The following is a 25,376-nucleotide window of genomic DNA, read 5'->3' on the forward strand; positions in this document are numbered from 1 at the left end:
CCAGGTGGGGCAGTAATCCAGGGGGCTGGGGGAGCAAGCAGGGGTGGGGCACATGGACCCTGCTGGAGTGGATGGTAGGCCCTGTAGGGGGCATTTGGCCCCTGTGGGGGACAGCAAAATATATAGGTATTTAAATTCACTTTATCAGGATGATAGAGACACTAGTAGGCTTCCAAACTGCTTTAACAATGTAGATATATCAATAAAACTTTGCCCAAGTGATCGTTCTCTCTCTCTCCGTGGTCTTTTGTTTTAATTGTGGAGGAACATGGATTTTGGGGCATTTTACAGAGTGACTTCGGGACTTTTTTATCAGGGATTTTTCAGTGTTCAAATAGGGAACACCAGAATTCCTGCATTGGGAGGCCAGTGGCAGGACCCTGCCTGCTCAGAACTGGCACCTTGGACCCAGCTGGCTGTGGCTGACCTACTGGCCAATTGGGGCCAGCAGGACATGCTTTGATAGTTCAAAGCAGGCTACCACATCTGGAACATCTTCCAGGCAATAGCTGCCCAGATGGCCGGGCAGGGGGCACACATGGCAGTAGTGCTGCACAAAAGCCAACTCTGCAGCCAGAGCCCACTGGCAGCTGGCCCAGAGGGGAAGGTCTGGCAGGTGCACAGCAGCCCCCACTGCCAGACTGCTGCAGTGGGTAAAGGGTGCAGGGAACTCTTAGGGCTGCTGCAGCAGTCCAGCTGGCACAAGGGGTAGTGTCTCCAGGTACTAATTGGCTCAGCCCCAGAAGCTCCTGAGAGTGAGCTACTTGCCAGGGCAGCTTTTTATACTGCTGGGGATGGCTAGGACAGGGCAGGTTTTTGTACTACTGGGGACAGCATAAGTGCTGGCCCTGGGCTCTAGCTCTTCCTGGCTGCAGATCCGGGAGGAGCCAGGCAGGGTTATTTTGCCCCACAAATTGTGGCACAATTTGCTCCACAACAAAGTGCATGTCTGGGCACATGTGCTGAGGCAAAAAACCCCAGCTCAAATTTGCACCACTTCTATTTGAGCTGCCGCAGGCGCACATACCTTCATGTGTGGACGAGCCCCTTGATTTCAAAGAGATCCTGCAGCTGTAACTAAGCAGAATGTGGTTGTATTATAATTAGTTCAAAGTAGGCTTAGGATAAAGAGAGAGAAATGGAACTCCTCCTACCCTGTCTCATTCAGGAAAAGCAGCATTACCTCTTCCTGGGCTGCAGCAATATGAGTTCCTCCTGGTTTAAAGGTATAAAAATCAGTGGGAAATAAAGAGTCTATTCAAAAACAGCTGGAGAAAAGTGCAGAGTGTAAAAGAACTGGAGCAACAACATGAACACTCAGAAAAATAAAAGTATTGTTTTATGGTAGGTGTAGTAATAACAGTGAAGTGGTTGTTTAATATTTTAAGGTTTTTTAGCACTGAACTTGGACAGGTTCTTGTATTTCTAAAAGCAGCTGAAATAGAAGAGAACGTTGATTTTGTTTTTGTCTCTCTGATTCATGCCACCAAGTTAAAGAGTATTTTATTTCTCATGATGACCTGGTTAAGTTTTATTTACAGACCAAAAAAACATCCTGTCGAACAGGCGTGATTACACACATCTGCTGAGATCTTCAGGCATATGGAATTCCTATAGGTCACTGATTCTCTCTTCATTGGAAGTGAGGGCTTCATTTATACATATTATTTTAGAGTTGAAATGTACACCAGTGTACCTTTTATCCCAGCAGTTTGAGCTCAACTGCTGTGAATTCTTGTGTGGAGGCGAATTTCCCTAATCCTTCCATGAGCAGAGATGTGGTTAGCTATGTTAATCTGAAGTCAGGCAGAAAGTAGGGCATGGCAATACCTTAGAGATTAGTTGGTTCAAAGAAGCATGAGCTTCCGTAGGCAACAACCTATTGCATCATATTTTATGAATGGACTGTCAACTCGAGGCCTGTGGGCCGCATGCGTTCCTAGGGGAGTTAATCTGGAACCCAGGGCTCCTAGTCTAGGTGCCACTCTCCTGTTGCTGTCACCAGGGTTCCTGGGGTCCCCCTCCCTCTTCCTTCTCCAGCTTGCTTTCCCTGCCCTTGCCCTGGGGGTGGAGCACCCCACAGGGCTAGGGACTGCATGACTGGGTGTCTTAGGGATCTGAGCAGTCTGGGGTACTGGCATGGCGCAGCAAGGGGGGAAGTTCATGTGGTATGGCATGGTGGTACTGGTACAGTGCAATGGGGTGGCACAACTGAGGTGCAGCATGGCCTGTGGGCTGTGTAGTATGCACCCCTGCAGTGTGTGGCTTGGGCCACTCAAGTTGAACGCCCCCAGATTGCACAATGGAAGGGTTTAAAATAGAAAGGAAAGGGATAGAGGGAGAGGACACTGTTGAGAGAGGCAAACAAGTGCATAGATTAGAGAACTAGGAATAAATATCTTGAGGGATATTGGAGTTAACAGCTGCAGGTAACAACTAGTCTAGGTAATGGAATAAGAATCCATAGGCTTTGCTGAGACCATGTGTAACACAATCCAGTCTCTGGGCCTGGGGACAGAAATTACACAGAAACCGGTATAAATGATTGGAAACTGGTTCAAATCTGTAACAAAACTGAAGTTCAGTGCACATAAACCGCTCCCAAAATGGCCCAAACCAGTTTAAGGTAAACAGGGATGGATGTTGTATCAGACTTAAATGATTTAGGTTAAATCAGTTTATTGAACTTTTGTCCCAGATCACCTCCAGATTCAAGTAAATTCACAGTCCCCCGGTATCCCAGCATGCTTTGCACTTCCTCTGAAAACTGGCCCCCCTCCCCCCCACCTTAGAGCTTGGGTGGGGTAACCTTGGCCCAGGCTGTCTGCTCCAGTCAAGCAGGGAGGCATGCTCTAGCACCCCGCCATTTTCTGGTCTGGGCCACTGCAGGCATGTGGCTGTATTTCTGGAATCAAAGGTGAATGTCTGTTCACTTGCTTATGAGTTCAATCTATTCAGTTTAGATTAACCTGAAAAGACTGAATTGATTCAGCCTTGGGCTTTTTGACTGTCTGTACTTAGCCTGGATGTCTTGCTCTGCAATTTTACTTTCAAGTTGGTTTTTAAAGTTTTATTGTTTAAGGTGAGGTCAGTGTTGGAATGTGCAGGGAGGTTAGTGTTCTTTCATTTTAAAGTGTTCTGCGATGGGCTTTTGTCTGTTTTTGCAGATAAAAAATCATTCCTTATACTTCATCATTACAAAACATTGTATCTGTGCTGGGATAATGAGCCCTTTTTTCCCCTTTTCCTCCAGAAGAGTATATGTTCCTGCCTGGCTGAGTTTGATGAGAGAATGACTGGTGAGCTCTGAGTTCATATTCTTTAGTTTAAACAGTCACCATTTCAGAATGTTGATTGATATATACTAGTTGATTTATTTCATAAAAGAGGATCTTTTTCCAAAAGAAAAAAAATAGTTTAAAAGGCTTGTTTGGAATATTTGTATATTATAAGTGAGGGTTTTTAAAACAACATTTCCCATTTGGATATCCAGAGCTGAGCTCCGGTAATGTCATAGTTGAGAGATGCTTTTGTTAGTTAGTAATTCATTTTAGGTTACTTCATTTTAGGCTCTCTCATTCATATTGTGATAAATGGAAAATAATAAAGCCTTATAGATGTTTTCTGCAGTGCTTTTTTTTTTTTAGGCATGGTTTCCTATGCAAAGATTATTTTTGATCAACTGTTTTGGGTATTTTTGTTCTCTGGGGGAAAAATATAGATAACTAGCTGTTGATTTTTAAAGTATGGAAAAAGCACGCATCTTAGGATATCATCTATTATTTTAGTTGCTCTTATTAGCTCTTAGTGTCTAAAAGGACAATATGGCTTAACTTATAGCTCAAAGAACATTTACAAGGTTTTCCACTATTTAAAACCTGACTCCTATTTGTATTGGGGCATACACTCATGAATATCGTTTGCAGGTTATTACATTTTTCCAAGTTTCATCAGATTGGGTTCAAATCCATGACCTTCTCAATGATTCCATGAGCCAAACTGGGGCATGGAGTTAATTAAATTGGAAATGGCAAATGGTTCTAAATATATCCACTAGCTTATTAGGCACTACGTTAGCATGGCAGAACAGTATAATGACTCAGATCAGAATGATTACATGTGTTACTGGAAATATCCTTTTTGTTACTGTTCTACTGAGGGACAGTTTCAGATCTCAGTCATGAATGCGGGAACTTCTCATTTCCAGGAGCAGAGCCAGAATATGAGAGGAGGATTTAGTCCTAATCATTCTGCTGATTTTGTCGCAAGGCCTGGAGTGTGTTTGTTTGTTCCATTTAGAACTTGTACTGCAAATCTTATTATAAATAATCTGCATATTATATGCGTTGTACACAGTTGGTAGAATCTACCATGGCAAATTCTCCAGTTTAGACACCATGGTTTTAGCCATGAATGAAACTAGTTTGTGGCACAGAACAATACGTAACACAGTTTCCCCAAAAGAGACATTTCAGAGCCTCCCCTAATCTCTCTCTTAGATATATATTCTGAACCATCTCTGTTGCTTTTCTTAAACTGATTATTAGAGTGGCATAATTACTGGCACTGCAGTACAATTGTTTGACTTGTGGGTGGTAAACAGAATAACTTTAAACTGTTTTTATTCCTATATATTCCTCTGTATTGGTTACTCACCAAACTTTATGTTAATTATGTGTTTGCCACATTAAGGGAAGCTTTTTATGAATATGGGCCAAGTCACCTTTTTGAGTTACCTTTCTGGTTTCTTATTGTAATGGCCTTTGATTCAGGTTCCTTGTAAGTTTTTGTTACATCTTCACTCCTATTGTATCACTGAAGACTCTTTTTAGAATGATTTTTTATTTATTTATTACTATATTTTCATGTTGTCTAAATGCAGACAGCCACATCCATCCCCAGTATAGCTCTCTTGAAGGTAATGCTTGGATCAAAGTGTGTCCTTTTAAACTGACTCTAACTAAATGTTAACTGAAGGATCTCTTGACTTCTCATGTTTGATGTTACTTACTATAGGATGTTTTATTTGTGGTACATTAAGCTGTTTCAGATGCTGATGACATTCAAGATTAGTTGTGAACAAAAAGCAGAACACAATGGCTAGTAAAGTCAACCACAGCCATACAGTCTTCATAGTTTTAAGTCTGTACTGTGAGTACAGAGGCTCAAATTGTGTTTTGAAAGAAGGTAGTACTTTTAAAGTTAAGTAGTAACTAGCAAAACATTATAGGCATTATCAGTTTTCAGTGCTGTTTCTTTATAGCACTCAAAATAACAGTGGGACAGACTATTCCACCCTGTACACACCTTTAGGGCTCTAAAAAGAATTACATTCTCTCTTGGTGTCCTTTTCCTTTCCTACTTTGTTTCTTCTCTTTCTATCCTTCTCTTTGCCTTTTGTTCATCAGGGCCTGGCTTAGCTAGCCAAAATAGTCTCTGTTCCAACACTGCTGTTAGTCTGTGACTGAAAAGGCAGCTAGAAGTATTACGTGAAACAGCTCAACTTTCTAAAGTCTTGGTGTACCTGAAAAGACCTTTTCATGATCCTGTGTTTCTGCAAGTCAGAGTTACTGTAGACAAAAGCTGTGTTTTTTTTCTTTGCTGTTCCTTTCTTGCTCTCCTTTTGTGTACATCTGGGTTTGTTTTGGAGAAAGCAAAATTCTGACTATCAAAACCAGCTCCAGCTCATCTCAGCGAGTTTTTTTTTCTCTTTTCCCTAAGAAGGGCATCTTTTATACTGTGTACACAATATCAGACCAGGAGTTTGGTTGTAGGAAAATGATGTAAGCAACATGGTTACAATAAAAGCTGTTCTTAATTCAAAATCCTTCGCTGCTTTTCTTTCTTTTTCTGTATCTTAAAAAATCTTTCAAATCTTTCATTAATACTGATTGTTGCCATGGGTTTAAGCACAGTGAGGTTTTTCATGCTTAAAACCCCAACCACATTTAATTGTTGAATGTCATACAACAGGGTCAGGGTCATGTTAACTCCTTTGACACACTGAGCTCATTTATTCCATCAAAATTAGCACAACACCTATCAAGAAACATCAAGTTAAAACATATCTAGAGCATTAGTTGTGAGTTCTTTAAACATTTACTTAAACTTTAATATATTAAAATACAAAATAGGAATAAATTACAATTCACAATTTCTTACATCATTTTATTAAGAACAAATTATTTGTATAGACTAGATCTATATAAATAAATCACAGTACATTTTACTGGTGTTTAGAAGAATGTTATACTTTTTTTATAAAATTAAGAAATTTAAATGCATTTATTTTATCCCTCAACCATTACTGCAAAAGAATCATGCATTACCTCTACTGAACAAAGATAAAGTCCACCTAACGGAGAGAGTTTGGATAAAGATGTGACTCTACTCTCCAAAATTAGACATGAAACACAGATATACCAGGACTACTCATTGAACAAGAAAGAGTAAAGTATAATACAATGTTCATGTGTAGTAAAATCAAAGTTATATCAAAACAACACAGTTCTCTTTATACACCTTTGCAATGAGTGTTAAAAAAGAAAAGAATGACAACTGTCCAGCATGCAGCTGAAAAAAAAATTCCAGTTTTAGGGATGCCTAAGTTTGGCCAAAGGATAAGAGGAACTGAAAAAAACAGAAAAATGGAAAACGAACAACCTGGATGCTTCCAGTCCCCTCTGTGTTCTTCCCGTCTGTGCCAGGGCTGTTACACTTAGTAGCTGGGATGGGTATTCCTGAAGTTATCCTTCCTGAGTGAGGTCCATCACTGCCATCTGGATTTGTACATTTCACGTGCCTTCAAGGAGAGGGAGGTCCTTTCAGAGAATTGCAGGACCCTGGAGTGCTTCCAACTGTAGTTCCTTGCCCAACCCACTGTATTAGAAATTACCTTTTAATTCAGTTCTTGTAGCTATTCAGCACTGAATGCACAGTTCCAATTAAAGTATAATTCACATTTGCACAGCTTGGTTCACATGCTGTAAGGCTTGTCACTTCAGAACAGAATTATGGTGCAAGCAAGAACCTTCGTTTGTTACAGCAGGAATCAAGGTGAAGCAGACTCTCTCTAAGCATCTGTTACAAAAGCTGCTCCGGTGCTGTTTTTTTCCAGCACAAGTGCTTTTTATCAAATTCTACTGTTTTACAGATTGCTTTTGCTATATATATTTTCTTATAAATAACAATGCCACTGTTTTCCCATTTGATTCTGAGGTGTAGTCATTTTACAATGCATTGTGCTAAACAGAAGGAAAGACCATTTAATTGAGGACATTTCAGGTTGTCTCTGCCGAATTTAAGGTTTAAAAAAAAATTTTCCGCCCTAGTTGAAATGTGTGTATAAACAATACCTGAAATTACACTCTTCTATTTTTAAGTAGGTCAAACAAAATATATTTTTAAAAGATTCCCCTTTTCTGTCAGCTGATTCTTTAAGCTTAAGAGTTTCCTGTAGTTTTTGCTTTTTATGGCAAAATGATTCCATTAATATGTTAATACTGCCAAGTGACATAAGTGTGAAATACATCTATAATACCTCTTGGTTTGTGTGACTTCAGTGATAATACAGTGATAGGTAATATTGAATTTTAAAATGTCTTCTAAATTCCCTTGAAGATATCTGGTCTTTTATCAGTGTTACCCACAAAACAAAAAGGCTGAAAATTAACCCTCATTTCCTGTGCCCTAGGTCTCTGTTACCGTGTATTTAGCTCACATTTGAGCTGTTATCTTTTATTGCCTCCAACCTCCACTAAAACCAATCAAACTCCTTCTAACTTTGTAAGTGAGAATGAGTTCAGATCAGTGTATAGTAGGCTGTCATTACCTCTTTCATGATTGCTGCTTAGATGAGCTGTAAAAGAATGCTGAAATGCATATGGACTGGTAATATATTTATCATCAGCTTGAGATGTGTGTCTTCTGTTTCTCCCCTGGAAGCACCAGAGGGCCCTGGATATGAAGGTTTATGTGCATCTGTCTGTTCAAAGCCCAAATTTAAGTTTTATTTAAAAAAAAAAAGTTTTTTATAAAACCAAATAATAACCAGATGTTTTTTAAAAAGTATTTTAACATTCTCCTGCAGCAGTGATGAGCTATCAGTATTTTATCAATGGATTTCCACAATTTTCTACCTAGCCTGCAACAGCCTCAGTCTGAAGGAACTCAGATACTTATTTGTCTTCCACTTTAAACAATTGTGCTTTATAGTAGGAAAATGAAGCAGTGGGTAAAATCTTGGTCCTATTGAACTCGATGGCAAAACCTGAATTAGCTTTTGCCCATTGGCTCTTAGTAAATGCACTTATATTAAATGTATATAGTAGATGTTTTGCTTTGTTTCAGAAAACAATATTGACTAAATAGGTAGCACAGTACAGGGTTCAGCATAACCTCAAGCAGTGGTAATGTGAAAAAAATTGTGGGAATATATCTATAGATGGTTTCCCCTGTTGACAAAATGTTTTTGGATATTACTGCACCTGCTGTTGGGGAAGTCTGACTCAGAAAGGGAAGGGGGGCTGCAGTAGGGTCAAAGGTAGCCCATCCCAAGTCTCCTGTTAGTTTTATAGTAGAATATAGCAGTGGTTGCTCTCCATTCCTGCCACTGTAATGCTACCCTGTGGTATCAGAAAACCACTGTAGCATTGGGCTAGTGTGGAATATGAAATTGCCTAGCCTAGTGAATCTAACTGTCTAAGCTCAGTGAAGTACAAAGGTAGACAGAACATATAAACCTGGAAAGAAAGTTAACCATGTCCAGAAGAGTTGGGTGGTTGTGTTAACCTATCTTGGGCATTTAAAATATATATATACAGTACTGCCATCCCCAAAGGCTCACAATTCAAATACCAAGTGGAAGATTATTAAAAAAAATCATATATGTTGGGTTCTTTTTCTTCATCTTCTGAGTCCTGAGCTTTTATGGTACACTGGGGTCATATATTGTCTTTAAATTTAAGTTTCTTCTTTAATAAAGCTGAGATTCTTATTCAGTCTGTTGATACCAGCAACCAGGGTCTTAAGTAAACACCAACCATTGTGAGACTGGCAGTAAAATTGCAAAATTAGGTAGCATTGAATATATGACATTTATGTTGACACTGCCCCTATAAAATGCTGGCGGTGAAGGAGTTCTGTGAAGACTCCTACATCCATCGAAAGAGGGACAACCTGCATCACAAGCATCCCTTTCCACTGCTGCATCCCTTTCCACTGCTGTAACTAATCCTGGCATTGCACTGGGAACAGTAGTTAAATTAGAAAATAATGCAGGCATCTACTTTGCATTCCAAGACGGGACACATAAACTGATTGTCCAGGAAATTAAAGGAGTTCTCCTTAATAGACAAATCTTGTACTCCTAACTTAGGTGAGACTTCTCCTACTGATCTTTATTAAATGCTTGAAATTAAACTGACCTGGAAGGATTTGAGGCAGGAAGTTGCATTAACAATTGAACCTTTAGTGAAAGGTTATTTTAGTCCAGTGGTTCTTGTTCTATGTTGTATGTGTCCTGGCCTGCATCTGGCAGGTACTGTGATCACTTTTTAAATGTCCGGTATTAGTCATCAGTTGCCACATAGTTTCATCTAATTAAGATCTCCCCCATTTCATCTAATTAAGATCCCCCCCCAATTATTTTTTGTGCATATCAGAGAGAGTTTTTTTATACACAGTATGTCTTAGAAAATTATTTTCATACTACACAACACGGTGTGTCAGCGTATTAAGGAGAGAGAACGTTTATACAGCATAGCCATCTGTGGTATGCTTGTCCCTTTTTAGTGTTACGTATTTAATTAAGAAACAGCTGTTGGAAATTCATCTGCAAAGAGTAATGAGGTTTTACAATTTACATAATACTCAAACCATTCCATTTTTATACAACTTTCTGAAAGATTATACTGTCACCTAAGATTGACAGATGCATTTTATTCTCACCTAATCAAGAGTAGCTTATTCTAATTTTCTTAGATGTTAATGACCTTTAGGCAGGAACCATGTTAGCCCTGAAGAGAGAAGAAGAGACACCAGTCCTGACTGGGGCTTGTAGCCATGACAGTACCATAAATGTTGGATGATCTAATTCTTAAATAAATTGATTTGTAAGTATATCCATTATAATTTTCTCTCTTTCTCTAGAAACTTATTGACTATAAGAATCAGGTTGGTTGCTACACTTCACTAGAAGTGCCCCATGCTTGGTGGTTTCCAGAGTTATGATATTAATTGTTACAACCAAGCTACCTCCATGATCCCATGAAAGAGGCACGAAAATGGCTTGCCTTCTAAATCTGAGCAATCCTCATGACCATACAAGTAATTCATAGGGAACAACAGAGGCCAACCAGGGTTTACTTTTACAAGTGGATAACAGACTAGTTAAGCAATTGACTCTTCACATTGTTGAAAACTGAGGGTTCTATTCAGCAAATATTCAGTATCCTAGGGCACTAGCCACAGAGGCTACATAAGTTTCAACAGCTCGGCAATCAGTGGGTGTAATCCTGATTCAAGGACCAAAATTATGATGGTATATGTACGTATATCTCATCATATCTTGGACGCACTTGATTCCTGAGAATTACAGAAACCTGCATTTTATTAATCCAGATACATGTAAAATGACCCATATTAATGACTCAGATGAACATGTACTGAGAGAATAGTGATGTCTATAGAAAGGGTAGGCATGTCAGACTCTAATTTCAATACCAGTGCAGCCCATCATGCTCAATAGGGAAACTCAAGCTGTATATAATAGCCTGGACAACCTCTGCTAATAGACATTTTCCAGGCTCTGGGTTATTGTGGGTCACCTCTTTTATCAAGTCACTACAATCATTACTTGTCTACAGTTAAGAGTTAGGTGATCTGTTTTCAACCCCCAATCAGAACAAAGCATTATTTTGTTCTTGCCTCTTCTGAAAAGGTATACAAAGCTGAAAAGGTATAAAATGCCACTGATAACAAGGAATAAGGCTTTAACCAGTTTTCATCTTCTCAATGAGGATACAATTTTGTGTGCTCAACATTGCTTGGACTTATTCATGGGGTGATAGGTCTTGAACAGGCATTTATTTCTAGCAGTGGAACATTCTGAGAAATTTCCACCACTAGAAATCTTTCAGGGAGAGGAAGCAGTATAAGCATTTATCCTGCACCTGTCCCTTCTTCCCTGCTCTCCATGCCTTCCCCAGATCAGGGTGATTCTAATCTGGAGAAATTACGGGGAACAGTGGCAACTCTACTTCTCCTGGTGCAGACAAAACTTCCCTGCATGCCCAGCTTCACATTGCTGCCACTGCTACTCAGCAAGGTAGTGAAGGGGCTGCAATTTAACATGTCATGTGAGGGGTAAGGAGCTCCCTAAACATAGGATGTTAAAATCTGTCACTAGATGGCTTTTAAACTGCTGCCTCTGCCCAACTGGTGGCAGGAACGGCAACATGAAGCCAAGGACATGGGGAAGTAGGCTCAGGGAAACTCTCCCCAAGCTCATTTCCTGCCACAATCTGCTTTTAAATCACTGCTCCCATTATGATGCCATGGGTACAGGGAAGCAAGCTCAGGGGGTCCCTCAGCTTCACAATGCTGCCTAGCTGGGTGGCAGGGCTGGTAAATTCAAAGCCAGCAGAGCCAGAACTGTGCTTGGGGATAGCCTCTTAAGCAAAGGCAAGTGGTAGCAGAGGTCCAGAGGGGCATGTGCCCCTCCTGAGATTGGCTCCTGACTTGGCACTGCTCAGGACAGGGCAGTTTTTTTGCCGTGTGGGCCGGTGGTGTGTGTGTGTGTGTGGGGGGGGGGGGCACGGGGACTAAGCTGTGGCACAGAAGTTTAGGAGTGGATATGGACTTTTGGCCCATCCCCAGGCCCTCCACTGGACCCACCAGCAAATTGTGTCCCCACCCAGACTCAGGAGGCACCAGTTACCCCTGCTCTTAAGCCTGGTTCCCACCCATTTTGCAGTCCTGTCATCCAGCTGGCAGTTCCTTGTTAGGGGAAGACCAGGATCCCTACTGTTGCTGCTCCTCCCCCATTCCCAACCAGTCCAGGAAGGGAGGGGAGCAGCAAGGCAAAGTCCCCAGCCTATTCCCCAAACCATACAGTTCATGGTTTGGGGAAGAGGCAAGGAGGGTATGCCTGCCCCTCCTTCTTGGATCCAGACTGGGAGGGAACCATACAAGCATTCACTCTTGCAAGGGAGTTCCTCTTGCAAGGGAAATCTACCATGTTGACACCTGGAAAACCTTTCTTCTGGAAGGTGCATGTTTCTCCCAGTAGATATTGAATGAATACTTGCAATTTATATCAGGAAAGTGACAATTCTCCTCTTAGAAATGTAATGCCTATACATAGCTATGATCTCCTACACCTTTGCAAAGCTTATATAAGGGTGCCACAGACATATTGGCACCATCCATGTTCTAAAAAGGCCCTGTTGAGTTCTACAGGCAAGACAAAGTCAGTGAACACTTTGAGGTCCCTATCTTGAAGACTGTGCTGCAGTAGTTCTAAGGTAGTCTTTTAAGCAGTACTAATTGTGACCAGTCCTGGAGATGTGCCATTTCCAGAGCCCCCAGTAGTTGCCAATTAGCTACTGAAACTTATATTTGACATCTGCACCCAAGCAAAATGCCAATCGTATATAAGTAGAGTTTCATTCTAGTACATACAATGTGCCCAATAATCATATTTCTGCAAAACTCACAGGCATTACAGGTTAGGTCAGAGTTAATAATATCAGCAAGATGATGCTTCCTAGCATTCTGCACTGAGAGCTATTATGAGAGGTGCTAAACCATATTTATAAGTGCGAACCTTTACAAATTAGTGTGACCAGATTAACCTTCTGAATTTAGGTGCTGCATCTTACATTAAAAGTAATTCATAGGTAGCAGCAGAGTGTTATCATGGATTACATTAGATCTGCCTAAGTAAGAAGTAAACTATTGTAATGTTCAGAAATCAAGATATGACTATGTCATGAATGTTTGCATCTCCTGAATCAGGATTAGTATTCCTTAGCAAGTGAAGAGAGCAAGGGTAAGATAGAGGGGTTAAAAGGATATTTTTACCCCTTTGGACTCTCTGCAGAATGCCCCTGAGGAAATGCCTAATAGTTCAACAAGAATGCCAAATTTCTGCTGAATAGGTTAAAAGGGTGAGGAAGCCTCTTCGGCAGCCATCCATGCGTAGAAGGCCTGCATAACATTTCTGCTGAATAGGGCCCTAAATGAAGACAAAAGAAACATAGGAAGCCAACTGTAACTTGAAAAGCTTTTCTGTTTGTGTGGTTTCTTCTAATTGCATTTTTTTCTATTCCAAGGCTGATTTCATTTTCAACACAATTAGGCATCAGTTTGGGTGTGCCAGTGGAATAGAAATAAAATATTACAAGACAACAATCCATATTTGTAATAACAGCCTAACTTTCCATTTAATTGTACCTTAGCAGATCTAAACAGATGCATATTGTTTACTATTGAAAATGACCTCGTTTGTAATGTTATAAAAACAGTGCTACGTAGAAGACTTGGCTTTTAATTTTGCATTTATAAAAAAAAAGTTTGAAATATTTTACATCCCACTGGAAATGAAAGGAACTGGTTTCATGCCATTTTAAATATAGGGGCTTCACAGCCTTCTCTGGGTTTAGTCTACGTACCTGGATCCTACTTATTTAACTCACAAGAATTTGTTCAACTTTTAGTTTCACATTAATGAGCTTTTACAATTACAGCAAAGATGGATGCTTAGGAAATTGCAATCTTACCTCTGCAAGCGGATGCCAGTGAGCAATGGGTTTCCGAGGATACGAGAGCATTTCGTTCCAATGGTCTCGCCCTAGGCTTTCTGCATCGTTGCCTACTTGACACACTCCGATGACCTCATTGTGACCTACACTGTGAAAATGTTCCATAATATTTTTTTCTTAAAATTTTACACTTGGAACAATATAATTTAAATTCTCTACAACAGACAATAATCAACGGTGGGAAGAATTAACTCCTCTGGAAAATGTAGAGCTATACTAGCGGAGGTCAAACTTTTTGACAGGTATGCCACAAATTATCCCTTCAGCCTTCCCAAGTGCCACTGTGATCCTCTTCCTCTGCCTGATCTACTGCTTTGCTTTTTGCTATCTGCCTTCTGTTGCCTGCTCTGCTTTCTTCCCTATCTGTTGCTGTGCTGTCCACTCCCTGATCTGCTGCATGCCACACACAAAGGCTGCCCACGCTACTTGTGGCATATGTGCTGCAGGCTGGCTACCCCTGAACTATACAATACATAAGTTTGAGATCCATCCACATCTTCACAGGTAACCTACATAATAATCATTTCCTTTTTTATGGTCCTTTGTTTCTGTAGATTTTCTATGAAGTAAATTGATACTTGGACTCCTATTTGCCTACATTCCACTTCTAATGAATAGAGAAGTTCAGTAGTATTTGAAAAAAATAAGATAACTACTAATCATTCTTGCTCTGAATCCAGCCCATAGTTAGATAAGACTATTCTGATACCTAAGATATCTGAAGAAATAGGACATCTTTTCAAAGGCACTTATTTGCAAGTAAAGTATATTATATGCCACACTTGCAAAAACGCTTTTATGCTTCTGAGGAAATAATATTTAGTCCATAAAGGGCCATTCAGAATGTTAATGTTCTATTTGAATATTTGTGATATTCTTGAATATAATCTTAATATTTATGCAAATTAGTCATACAGTAGATGGATACTATTCTGGATCTCAAAAACTAAGGAAGAAATGCTGTCTCACAGTACTAAGAATTGCATTCATTTGCTGAAGCCTGCATGGCAATACATTTTCATTTCCCAGAAATGTAGAGAAAACTATGGCAACTTGTGTCATTATTTTATAATCTGCTGGTTTATAAATTCTTGCATCATAGACTTGTATCCAATAATAGCTACAGTCATCTCACCGGTCATAATCCATAACAGCTATCGACAAGTTAATTTGGTCAATGTTTTCCGGAGGGACATCAAAGACTATGGCTTCATTGTAAACAGGATTAAGTGTATTCCTCTTAGTGGAAGTTTTCCTCTTCTTTAGTCGCCTTCCTTCACACATTAAAGAAACCTTCACATAAGGATCTATATGAATCATAATAAGATGTTGGTTGATTTTAAAAAAATAAAAACACAAATGCAAAGCAAAAAGAGTAACCTTATACATGCAAAGTTTATTTACATGTACCTAAATGGAATCTTAATGCCTTATTAATGAAATGCCTGGGAGGCACTCACAGTTTAAAAGGTTTTTGTTGGTTGAATGCTTATAACGAACAATTAACATGTTTGTTCAGGAAGCTGTTTCTTCCATACTGTCTTCTCAAAGAGCATGAAATTTCCACTAACTTACAATATGTATCCCTGTGTTCATAAGAGCTTGTGCAGCTGATTACGTTTACAGCTTTTGTAGAATCCTGACACAATAAGAATATTAGTGGCAGTAGTAGTGTTCACTGGTATTTGGTTAGTTATATTAAGCTGTAAACAGAGGTTGACTACTTTGTAATGCCATAAAACTGTTTATGGTACAAAACCCAAGTGAACAGGCATCTTTACCCTTTGCTGCACCACAACTACCTACATTTTGTGAAAGTGACAATGCTACTCATAATTTATGTCACTTTATTGCAGTCAGTGTCTATTCACTTACATCTGTGGCTGCCCACATTCTCCAGTCACTTGGGCAAGAGTTCTCAGGGCTTCACAGGACAGGTCCTGTGAAGCAATGGCCCTGGATATCTCACCCTAACATGGGGCACGTGCCTTCAAGCGGAGGTTCCCTGGTTGCAGATGTGTCCCCCAACCTCGGTCTGGGCAGCAAGAAATGCATGATGAGGGAATCCCTATGTAAGGAATTCCTGTGACATATGTCTGTAAGTGAGGAGGGGTAGGGACCTACCAAAATCATGGCAGAAGTGCACTGTACAGCAGCTCCTTTAATCTTGCTCATTTTGCTGCATGTTCTCCCCCCACCAATGACTGGTGGAGGAACCCCAGCAGCCTTACCGCTTGCTACTGATCAGCCAGGAGGAAAAAAAATGCAGTTTTAAATATGCCATGCTTTTTGCCTCCTGGTCAATCACCAGCGAGTGGTGGGGGCACTGGGGCCCCTCCAATCAGGCGGGGGAGACACTCGGCAAAACAAGATTAAAGGATCTGCTGCTCGGGGCTGGACTTCAGGGTTGCTTCCAGCCCGAATGTCTATGGAATCTATGCTCAGTGGACTTCTGCCACAATTTTGGTAAGTCTTTAGAGGAGGGGGGAACTCACATAAGGGTTCCCCAGTCTGTACCTGCAGACTACGATGCAACCTAGGAGTGGTCTGCAAGCACGGAAAGGAAACTGCTACAGGAGTTCCCCCCCTCTGTGCTTGTAATCATGCAGATTTCCCAGTGCACATTTATCACTGTGGCACCCTGCACAGTCTGCAAACACAGAAGGAAGGACCCGTTTGGGTCTCAGTGTACACCATAGTTAACAGTGCAGTCTGTGGATGATTTATTTTTTCCGCAATTTCCTCTTCAGACTTGTTTTTAATGTTTTGTTCTCTAGGAACAGCCACTCTGTAGTCTGTGGTGGAATTTTCAGGAAGGTTAAAATATTCTGCCATGGATTTGTCTGTCTTTTTGGCATTAATGTGAGATGGGTGTTCATTCATTCTTCCATGTAGGGATTGTCCCATCTGTCTAATGTAGATAGCAGAGGAGCACTGTAAGCAGGTGTTGGCATATATGACATTGGTAGAAAAGCAAGTAAATGAACCTGGGATGTTATAATCTGTGTTGTTTGGTCTAGTGATTATGTGCTTTGTGTTGATGAGGGGGAACAGCTAGCATCTGAGTCTGGAGCAAGGTCCGGTGACTTGGTGAAAGAATGGTTAGGTGGTCTGATGCTGTAGAGAGACAGTTTTCAGGCTGTAAGCCAAGACAGATTTGTCCTCCCTGGCTACTAGGAGATGGTCATCCTTTTCCAGGAGCAGTTGGAGGTCATTAAGGATGTGTCTGAGATGCCCAAGCTAGGGGCTGCAGGTGACAACCAAAGGGATTCTCTTGTTCTTGTCTCAGGGTTGGTCTTGTAGGAGCTTGGAGCAGGGTCTGAGTCTGGCTATTTTGATTTGAGTGGCTACAGTTTTAGGATTGTAATGTAATTGTAGGGATCTTTGCTGCATATCATTAAGGTATGCATCACAGTCAGTGGAATCAGAGCAGATCTGGTTGTAATGTGGAGCTTGGCTGTAGACTGGGGGTGAGCAATTATTCTGGCTGGAGGGCCAACCATTAATGAGTTCTGGGGACTTGTTGAGGGCCACATCCATCTCTCTCTCTGTTTCTCTCTTCTCTTCTTTTTCTGTCCTCTCTTTCTTTCTCTCTTTCTCTTTCTCTCTCCCCTCCTCTCCTCTTCTGGTCGGAGCTCTAGTTTGCCAGGAGCCCCGATGCTCAGCTGTGGACCCAGGCAGGATCTTCTGCCACAGCTGCAGTGGCATCAGCTATGGGTGCAGCCAGCAGGTTTTAAAGCCCAGACATATAACCTACCGGCAGTTTTCACAGCTGCTACTGCTGCCTACCTGGCATGGTAGAAGCTCCTGCATGATGCTGGAGCTTCACAGCTGATGCTGCCAGCAACTTCCAGGTCAGGGCTCTGGAAAGGAACTTTCACCACATCGGGAAGGCAGTGACATGAGCTGTGGAAGCTGATGGCAGGTTCTGCATCCAGGCTTCTGAACCTGCCGCAGGGCCACAGCTGATGCTGCCACCTTCCCAGTGTAGTGGAAGTTTTCACCCAGGGCCCAGACCTGCAACCTGCTGGCAGCATCAGCTGTGGACCCAGGCAGGAGCTTCTGCCATGCCAGACAGGTGGCAGCACCAGCTGTGACACTGCCTGTGGGTTCCACATCAGGGCTCTGGAATCTGCTGGCTCCACCCACAGCTGACACCGCTGCCTGCCTGCTGAGACAGAAGCTCCACCTGAGTCCAGAGCTAATGCCACTGCATCAAGGGCTGATGCTGCTGGGCAGAAGCAGTCCCACCTGCCTGTTTGGCACTATGTGGTGGCTGGAGCCATCAGCTGCCATGGGCCAGATCCAGCGAGTTGGCTGCGATCTACCTATGGGCCAGACTGAATTTGAATCTGTTGGCAGGCTGGGATTGGCCTGCGGGCCATATTTTGCCCACCCCTACAACATATAATGGAACAAGTGGTGGGCTTAACATAAGACCTACTGGTGTAGAGCTAGCTGGAGCAGTTGATTGGCTTCTGATGCAAAGTGGTGGTGACACAGCTATTGCAAATTTTCAGTGGTGTCCAAGAAATGAAATAGAAGACCTGTGTTCATCAGTGAATTAATTGCTTTGTTTCTCTCTCTCTCTCCTACCCACCTTGCCTCTCTCAGCAGTCCCCTCTATTCTCCTTCCCCTTCCCCTTCCCTACTCTTTGTATTCTAATCTTTCTGTTTCCTGTAGTCCCTTTACAGCATCTGATGAAGTAAGCCCTCTGTTTATAAAAGTTATGCTCTACATCTCTGGTTTAGTTAGTCTTTAATGGTGCAAATGTACCCTGCTTTTTGTATGAATGTGAGTTTTGTGGGGAGCCCTTTCTGACAGCACTGTAACTTCAACCTGGTTAGGCACTGAAACAGAAAGTGATCCTTTAGTAGGGAAACCTTAAAGTGGTTTTACTTTGCTGCATTGCTATCCCTGAAAATAGTTACTGAAGTGGTTCTGGAAGTTTAATCTTAGCCTGATATCAAGGATCATTCGCACTGGACTAATAGCTTTTGATATTCTATACTTTTCAGCCAACATATATTGTAAAAACTAGGAAGTTGTGGAAAATTAAATTGTTTTGGTTACAACCACAGCATGACCAACTCCAATCAGTCACGTTTTTCTTTGCAACTGTGAAAATTAAAACCTATTTTCCCCCAAGATAAAACTGCAGAAACATTCCTATTTAAATGACTGCTGGCTTAGAGTTTTAAGACAAACACCAAACATCAGAAGAGGCACTTGATGTGCCTGTCACTTTAAGAGGTCAGGCAGCTTGCTGAGCTACCAGCAGGTGAGGATCAGTGCAAAGTCAGATGACCCAGGGGGCTGGCAGATGAGGCTAGGCCTGATTAAGGGAGTCACCTGATTGGAGGAGGGCTGGGTTTGGACAGGGTATAAGCCCAAACCCTGAGAGTAGGGCTGTCAGTAACATCTTGAGAGCTGGTGAATAAGGTTGCCATATGTCCAGGGTTTCCTAGACTTGTCCTTTTCTTAGGCCCTCCGATCTCCATCCAGGAGGTTTTTTGAAGTCTGCACAAATGTCTGAGATTTTGCTCTGCTCTGCTGGTGGAAGTGGGAGGAGGGCGATTGGAGGCAGGAGGCATCGTGTGCGTCTGCGCATGCACATAGTTGGAATGTATCCAGGCAGGGTTGTGGGAGTAGCACTGACAGCTGTATACAGGTAAGTCTGTGGTGGCAGGGGGTAGAGGGCCAGGGCTTGGGAACTGTCTGGGAGGGATGTGGAAGGGATGGGTGTATGAGGGGGGTGGGCTCATATTGGCACTGGGGGATGGTGTCTAGGTGTGAGGGCTATGGCAGGGCACAGGGGGGAGGCACCTGCCCCTCCAGTGAGGGAAGGGGGTGGAGAGAGGGAGGTCCTTTGGGGGCAGTGGGGAATTACATGGCTAGACTAGTGGTACTGGGGGTTGGTGCCTGTGCTTGCAGGGGCAGAGCTCCTGGGAGATGCTGCCTAGTGGCGGGGGCATAGCCAGGCCACCTGGTGCGGTGCAGGAGCCCCAGCCTGGTGCTACAGGCATCCTCTCCTCCTCCCTCCAGCCCATGCCAGGCCCAGACTTGTTCTACCGCCACTCACAGGAGCTGGAGCTGCTGCAGCCACTACATTCTGGACCAGTTGGGACAGGAGCAGCTGGGGGCCTCTCTGGCAGAGCTGGAGGAGTGGGGGGACTGCAGGTTGGGAGTGGCACTGCGGGGGGTGCTGTTGGCTAGGAGTGTGTGGCATTGGTAGCACCAGGAAGCTGGGAGTCAGGAGTCAGGGGCACCAGCATAGCCTGGGAGATGGGGAGAGCCTGGAGTACTCGCCTGGCCTGAGGTGGGGCCAAAGCCTAAGGGAGGTCAAAGGTCCTGTGGCTTGTGGCCACAGCCAAGAGGAAGGGGTCAAGGGAAGTGCAGCCCAGGCTGTTGCTAGGCCATCTGATGAGGAGGGATCAAGGAAAGGGGTCTGAGTGAGTTGGAGGCCAGAGATGGAGGACTCAGAGGGGAGATGGAGCCAGGGCCGGAAGACCCAGTGGTTAGCAGCCCAGGAGGGTTATATATACCTAGGGAAAGCCCAGAGGGAAACAAGTAAGATCAGGTAGGCCTGAAGACCGGTCCTGGGTAAGACCTGAAACTGCACTCTACTGGGGCTGGTTAGTGTGGTGGGGCTGCCTGTGGTGGGCCAGCCTCCATGAAATGCCACACATGGGTCACTCCAGGGAAAGGCGAGGATGGGGTGCCAAAAAGCCTCAACTCCCACTCCCCTGTGGGATACCCCATAGAGAGGGAAGGCTAGGGGAGCACATCCCAACAGAAAAGAACTTGGCCAGGCTAGCAAGGGACTACATGGGTTCAGTGGCCCAGCGAGGGGCCAGGGAATAGAGTGCAGGACCAGATGGGTCCAAGGGCCCAGACAGTGAGGCCCAGCAAGGGCCCCCAGTGAGGGACCTGATACATATAGATAGGCTGAGCAAGTATAATAGGACCAGAAGGGCCCAGCAGCCTAGCAAGGGATAGGAATAGAGTGCAGGGCCAGATGGGCCTAGGGAGCAGCCAAGAAGGGGAGAACTAAAAGTGTCCAGGATGAGGGACCAAAAGGGGCTGGCAGCCTGGAGAGGGGCTGGGAGACAGACTGAGGGGCCTGGGAGTCCGGGGAGTGGTTGTATGAGACCAAAGGTCCTGAGGGCCCAGAGAGGGCTGGAGGAGAGATAGAGGGGCCTGGCAACCTGAGTGAGGCGAAGAGAGCGACCAAGTGATCTGAGGGCCCCGAGTGAGGCTGAGAGAGGCTGAGGATTCAGAAGGCCCAGAGAGGGGCTGCATCTGCAAGTGGCAGAACATCTGTAAGGATGCCATCTGAGAGGGATGGGGCATGGTGTAAAGGAGGTATGGAGCCATGCAACTGGCCCATAAGGACAGGACCACAATCCAGGTGATCACTGTAATAAGACCAGAGCGGCCTCCTGCACCTGTATATTAGCTAACATCAAGGAGTGGCGGGTGAGAGCTAGGAAGACTGACCACAGATCAGGGTATTAAAAAAATGTTTTTTGCATACCCTGTGACAATGGCAATGCCAACAATGGCAACACCAGGCAGTTCTTTAAGTCAAGGGGGAAGGGACACAACTTTAATACTGAACATAAGAGTAATTCCTACCTGATGCTCCTGTTATGTCCATTGCTTTTAAATTTCTTGCCTTTATTATGGTAATAGTTAGTCTACCAGCTGTTGGAAGGTAGCAGAGTGAAAACATCAGGTCACCAAGATCCACGTTGTCCTGTTTAAAGAGAGAGAAGAGAGAGGGGAAGAGAGGGATAAATAATATTAAAATTGTCTCTCTGCCTCCAGTTGTCCATCTACGTAAAAGGCACAGATTAACTAAAGATAAAGAATCGGCTTTTAAGAATTACAGTTATATGTGAAGAAGCTTAATTCTCCTTGGAAAGTACAGAGGAAAAAATACTTGTATGTAGTAGGTTGCCCGAACTGCTGTGTTTGCGGGCAAGACTTTGACATCTGCACTGCTGTGATCTGTAAAGCTAGTTATAATGTTGTAGTCGGCCCTGAGGTAGGAGGCCTATTTTAGTGATCAAGTGCAGGAGTGGGTGTTGCTCTGCTCTGTGTTCTGCACTGCAGGTCTGATCTGGCTTGCGGGCAAGACTTTGCCTCCCCCCTGCTCTAAATCTAAAAGCATCCATAGAACATTCATTCTGTCCCTTTCCACATACCATAAAGCACCCAAACATCCTAGAATAAACTAGGAACTGAAAGGCCACAAACATTGTGATGTACCATAGAAAGAGAGCAGAAAAGACCAAGAGCACAGGCAATGAGCTGGGGTCCTGCAATGGCAGACAGTTACTTAAATAAAATATACCCGTGTAACCTAAGGAAGTAAACTATGTCCCACACTACAGAGGAAGACAGAATACCCTAAACAGTCCATTCTGTTCTGATCAAGGATAAAATGTCTTCCTGACCCTGAATCTGGCAATCCATTTACCCCTAAATACGCATCAGTTAAGTGCCTGAAAGGCTTTTCTGAGAATCACAGGAATCATCAGTCCACCTTTGTCAAATCTCCTCTCTTTGCTCATAGCTAATCTATAAGGCTTCAGAAGAAGATGTGAAAAAAAGAAAAGAAAAAAAGGTTATTCAAAGCTATTCATTCAAAGGAGAAAGCAGGGAGGGAATGTCCCCCTTGACAAGAAGCATCCCTGAAGCATGGGATTATACTGATTAAATACAACATGATTAAATACAACATAATACATTGCACAGTGTTGTAAGCATATTAAAAGCTCAAGAGGAAGGGGGGTGAACAACAGAAGGAAATCTAATCCAGAAAGGGTCATCACAGCTAGTAGCTTGGCCCTCATTACTCTCATACACATCTAAAATTCCCTGTAATCTACATTAAAGCATGTCCTCAATAAGACCCTGCACTTGCCTCAAGAACCCCGAGCTATTGCAAGCCTATCTACTGTCCAACACCATATGCAATAGGGCTGTGCAAAATTTCACTGGGTGTTTCGTTTTGAAACTGTTTTGATGTGTTTCAAGCTTGAAACAGCGAAATCGAAACAACACAAAAAGCTTTGAAACAGCTTCATAATGAAATAAGGGCACTTGAAATGTTTCGAAAGTTTTGAAACATTTTGAGTTTCAAAGTGGGGCCTACTTGGCTTCAGCGCTGGTCCCACGTGGCAGCAGCAGCCTCCTCTCATCTGGTGCAGAGATCCAGGGGCCCGCACCCCCAAGAGGGCTGTGGAGCTGTGCCAGACTCCTTCTGGGAGCCCTCAGATCTTCGCCCCGGATGACAGGAGGTTCAGGCTGCCTCTCCCACCAGGGACTGGTGATGTGTGCAGCCTGCACCCAGGGCTGGGGAAGATTGCTTCTGCCAGCGATCCCCAGCTCCCTGTCCAGCTGCATGCCCCACCAGTGCTGCTGAGGCTGGTTTCCATGGAAACCCTGGCCCCACGCTGTCACAGTGTCGCCACTACTAGGGTTTCCAGGGAAACCAGCCACAGCGACACCGGTGGAGGTTGCTGGGAAATGGCGACCAGTCGCTGGCAGGATCCACCATTTTGCCCACTTCTGATTTAGAGGCTGGATTCTATGACATCTATTAGGTGTGCAGGTGCACTTAGGCACCAGGTGAGAGATTCTGTTCCACACTGTTCAAGTCCCTGAAAAATTCAATACAAAAGGTGTATTCCTTATACAGTCTTCCTTCAATTCACTGCTTTTTTGTGACTCAGTCTTAAGGGTCAGATGATCATGTGGTACTAAAGTAGATGCAGTAGGAATTTTCAGGGACTTGAACAGAGTGGAATACAGTAATACATAGGTGCTTAAGTCTACTTAGATACCTAGGCTAAGTACTGTAGCAAAACTCACAGTTTTTCTTTTCATTTTTATTGCATTTGCTCCCCTTCCCCAACCATTTCTGACCTTTTCTCTCCCCCTCTATCCCCAATAGATAAGTATAAGTAAGTTAAGATGTAGGATAAGCTTTAAACATTTTTATTTTGGTAGCAAGTTTTTGGTTTTGGATATCCATTGTTTTATATTATTATTAGGTTTGTATTGATTTTTACTGTTGTATATTGTATTATTATCATTTTTGTATTGATTTTTATTGTTTCATATGGATAGTGTATGGTTTAGGCTTGTGTTTGTAAGTGAACCAAAGTCATGTCAAGTTTCCATTATATATGTCAAGCCTCCATCTTGTGTCCTCTGTCTGGGCATCCCATGTTGCAACAATATGATTCATTGTACCTCTCCCATGTAAATTGGTTCCCTGATGAATGAGTGTGATTGGGAATGATTGAAATACAATGGTAGCAGGCCTCTACTAAATGGCCTGTAATGACTGGGCCATCACCTCGCATTGATTCATCCAGGAACCACGGACCTCACCCAGGAACAGAGACAAGACCAGCATTTGAAAGACAAAAGACCCTGCAGAGCCAGCAACTCTTATCATTACAGACACCAGAAACTGCACATCCCTGCATGGAGCACACATGCTCAGTATGCCAGGGGCTGACCCTTGCCTGGGCATGCCTCCTGTCAGTCGGGTCACACAAGGTCTGCCCCTATAAAAAGGGGCAGTGAAGACAGACCCAATGGGATGCCCTCTCCATCTGGACCAGCACCATGCCACACTACCTATCCACCCAGAGGCCCTGCCGGCGACTCTCCTCTGGACAACATCTAGCGGACAAGGACTCCTTTCCAGCCTGGATACATACATATTACCTGCACACTTCCTCCTACAATTTGGACTCTCTCTCCCTCTCTGTCTCTCTTTCTCTCCTCCTGGACTTCAGTGGACTTCAGCCCCTGCACCAAGCCTCTCTACCCCTGCTGCCATTGTGTGTGTGGTATGTGTGGGTGCAAGGGAACCAATCTGACATTGTGTCACCATCTCCTCTGTTCAATAAAACCACTGTCATTTGCAACCCCGAGTTGGGTCGTATTTTACTGAATCCCAGTCCCTTCCCTATCTTAAATTCCAGCCGCATTCTCTCTCTCTCTCAGCTCCAGTCCCCACCCTCTCTGCTAGTTTCCCGATCTCCTCCCAATTCCATCTCCCCTTTTCTGCCACCTCTCAGCCTCCCTTGCTCCTACCGCCTTTTCCCTGTGACTTTCTGCTGCCTTTCTCTGCTTTCCTGCTGCCCTGCCACCTGCTGCTTTTCCTGTGATTTTTCTGCTGTCTGTCTCTCTGTTTTCAAGCTTCCCCCCACACCTGTAATCCTCCCTCCCCCCCACCACAGCTTCCCAGCTCCTCTTAGCTGTCCTGTCTAGCGGACAAGGACTCCTTTCCAGCCTGGATACATACATATTACCTGCACACTTCCTCCTACAATTTGGACTCTCTCTCCCTCTCTGTCTCTCTTTCTCTCCTCCTGGACTTCAGTGGACTTCAGCCCCTGCCCCAAGCCTCTCTCCCCCTGCTGCCATTGTGTGTGTGGTATGTGTGGGTGCAAGGGAACCAATCTGACATTGTGTCACCATCTCCTCTGTTCAATAAAACCACTGTCATTTGCAACCCCGAGTTG

At 43.5% G+C, this 25,376-nt stretch overlaps 1 protein-coding gene across 1 annotated transcript in view; it reads right to left on the bottom strand.

The window, feature by feature from the left end:
• Positions 1–6,235: 6,235 nt before the first annotated feature.
• The window catches only part of SYT9 (synaptotagmin 9), a 160,551-nt gene continuing 141,410 nt past the window's right edge, over positions 6,236–25,376 (bottom strand). The window contains exons 4-7 of the mRNA XM_006027948.2: positions 21,463–21,583; positions 14,959–15,130; positions 13,782–13,911; positions 6,236–6,879 (exon numbers count right to left, since the gene is read on the bottom strand). Coding sequence (XP_006028010.1) covers positions 6,805–6,879; positions 13,782–13,911; positions 14,959–15,130; positions 21,463–21,583 — 498 coding nt within the window. The 3' untranslated portion in view covers positions 6,236–6,804. The remainder of the gene's footprint in view (positions 6,880–13,781; positions 13,912–14,958; positions 15,131–21,462; positions 21,584–25,376) is intronic.

Source organism: Alligator sinensis, unplaced genomic scaffold (assembly GCF_000455745.1).
Source record: "Alligator sinensis unplaced genomic scaffold, ASM45574v1 scaffold1072_2, whole genome shotgun sequence".
In the NCBI taxonomy this organism is placed as follows: Eukaryota; Metazoa; Chordata; order Crocodylia; family Alligatoridae; genus Alligator; species Alligator sinensis.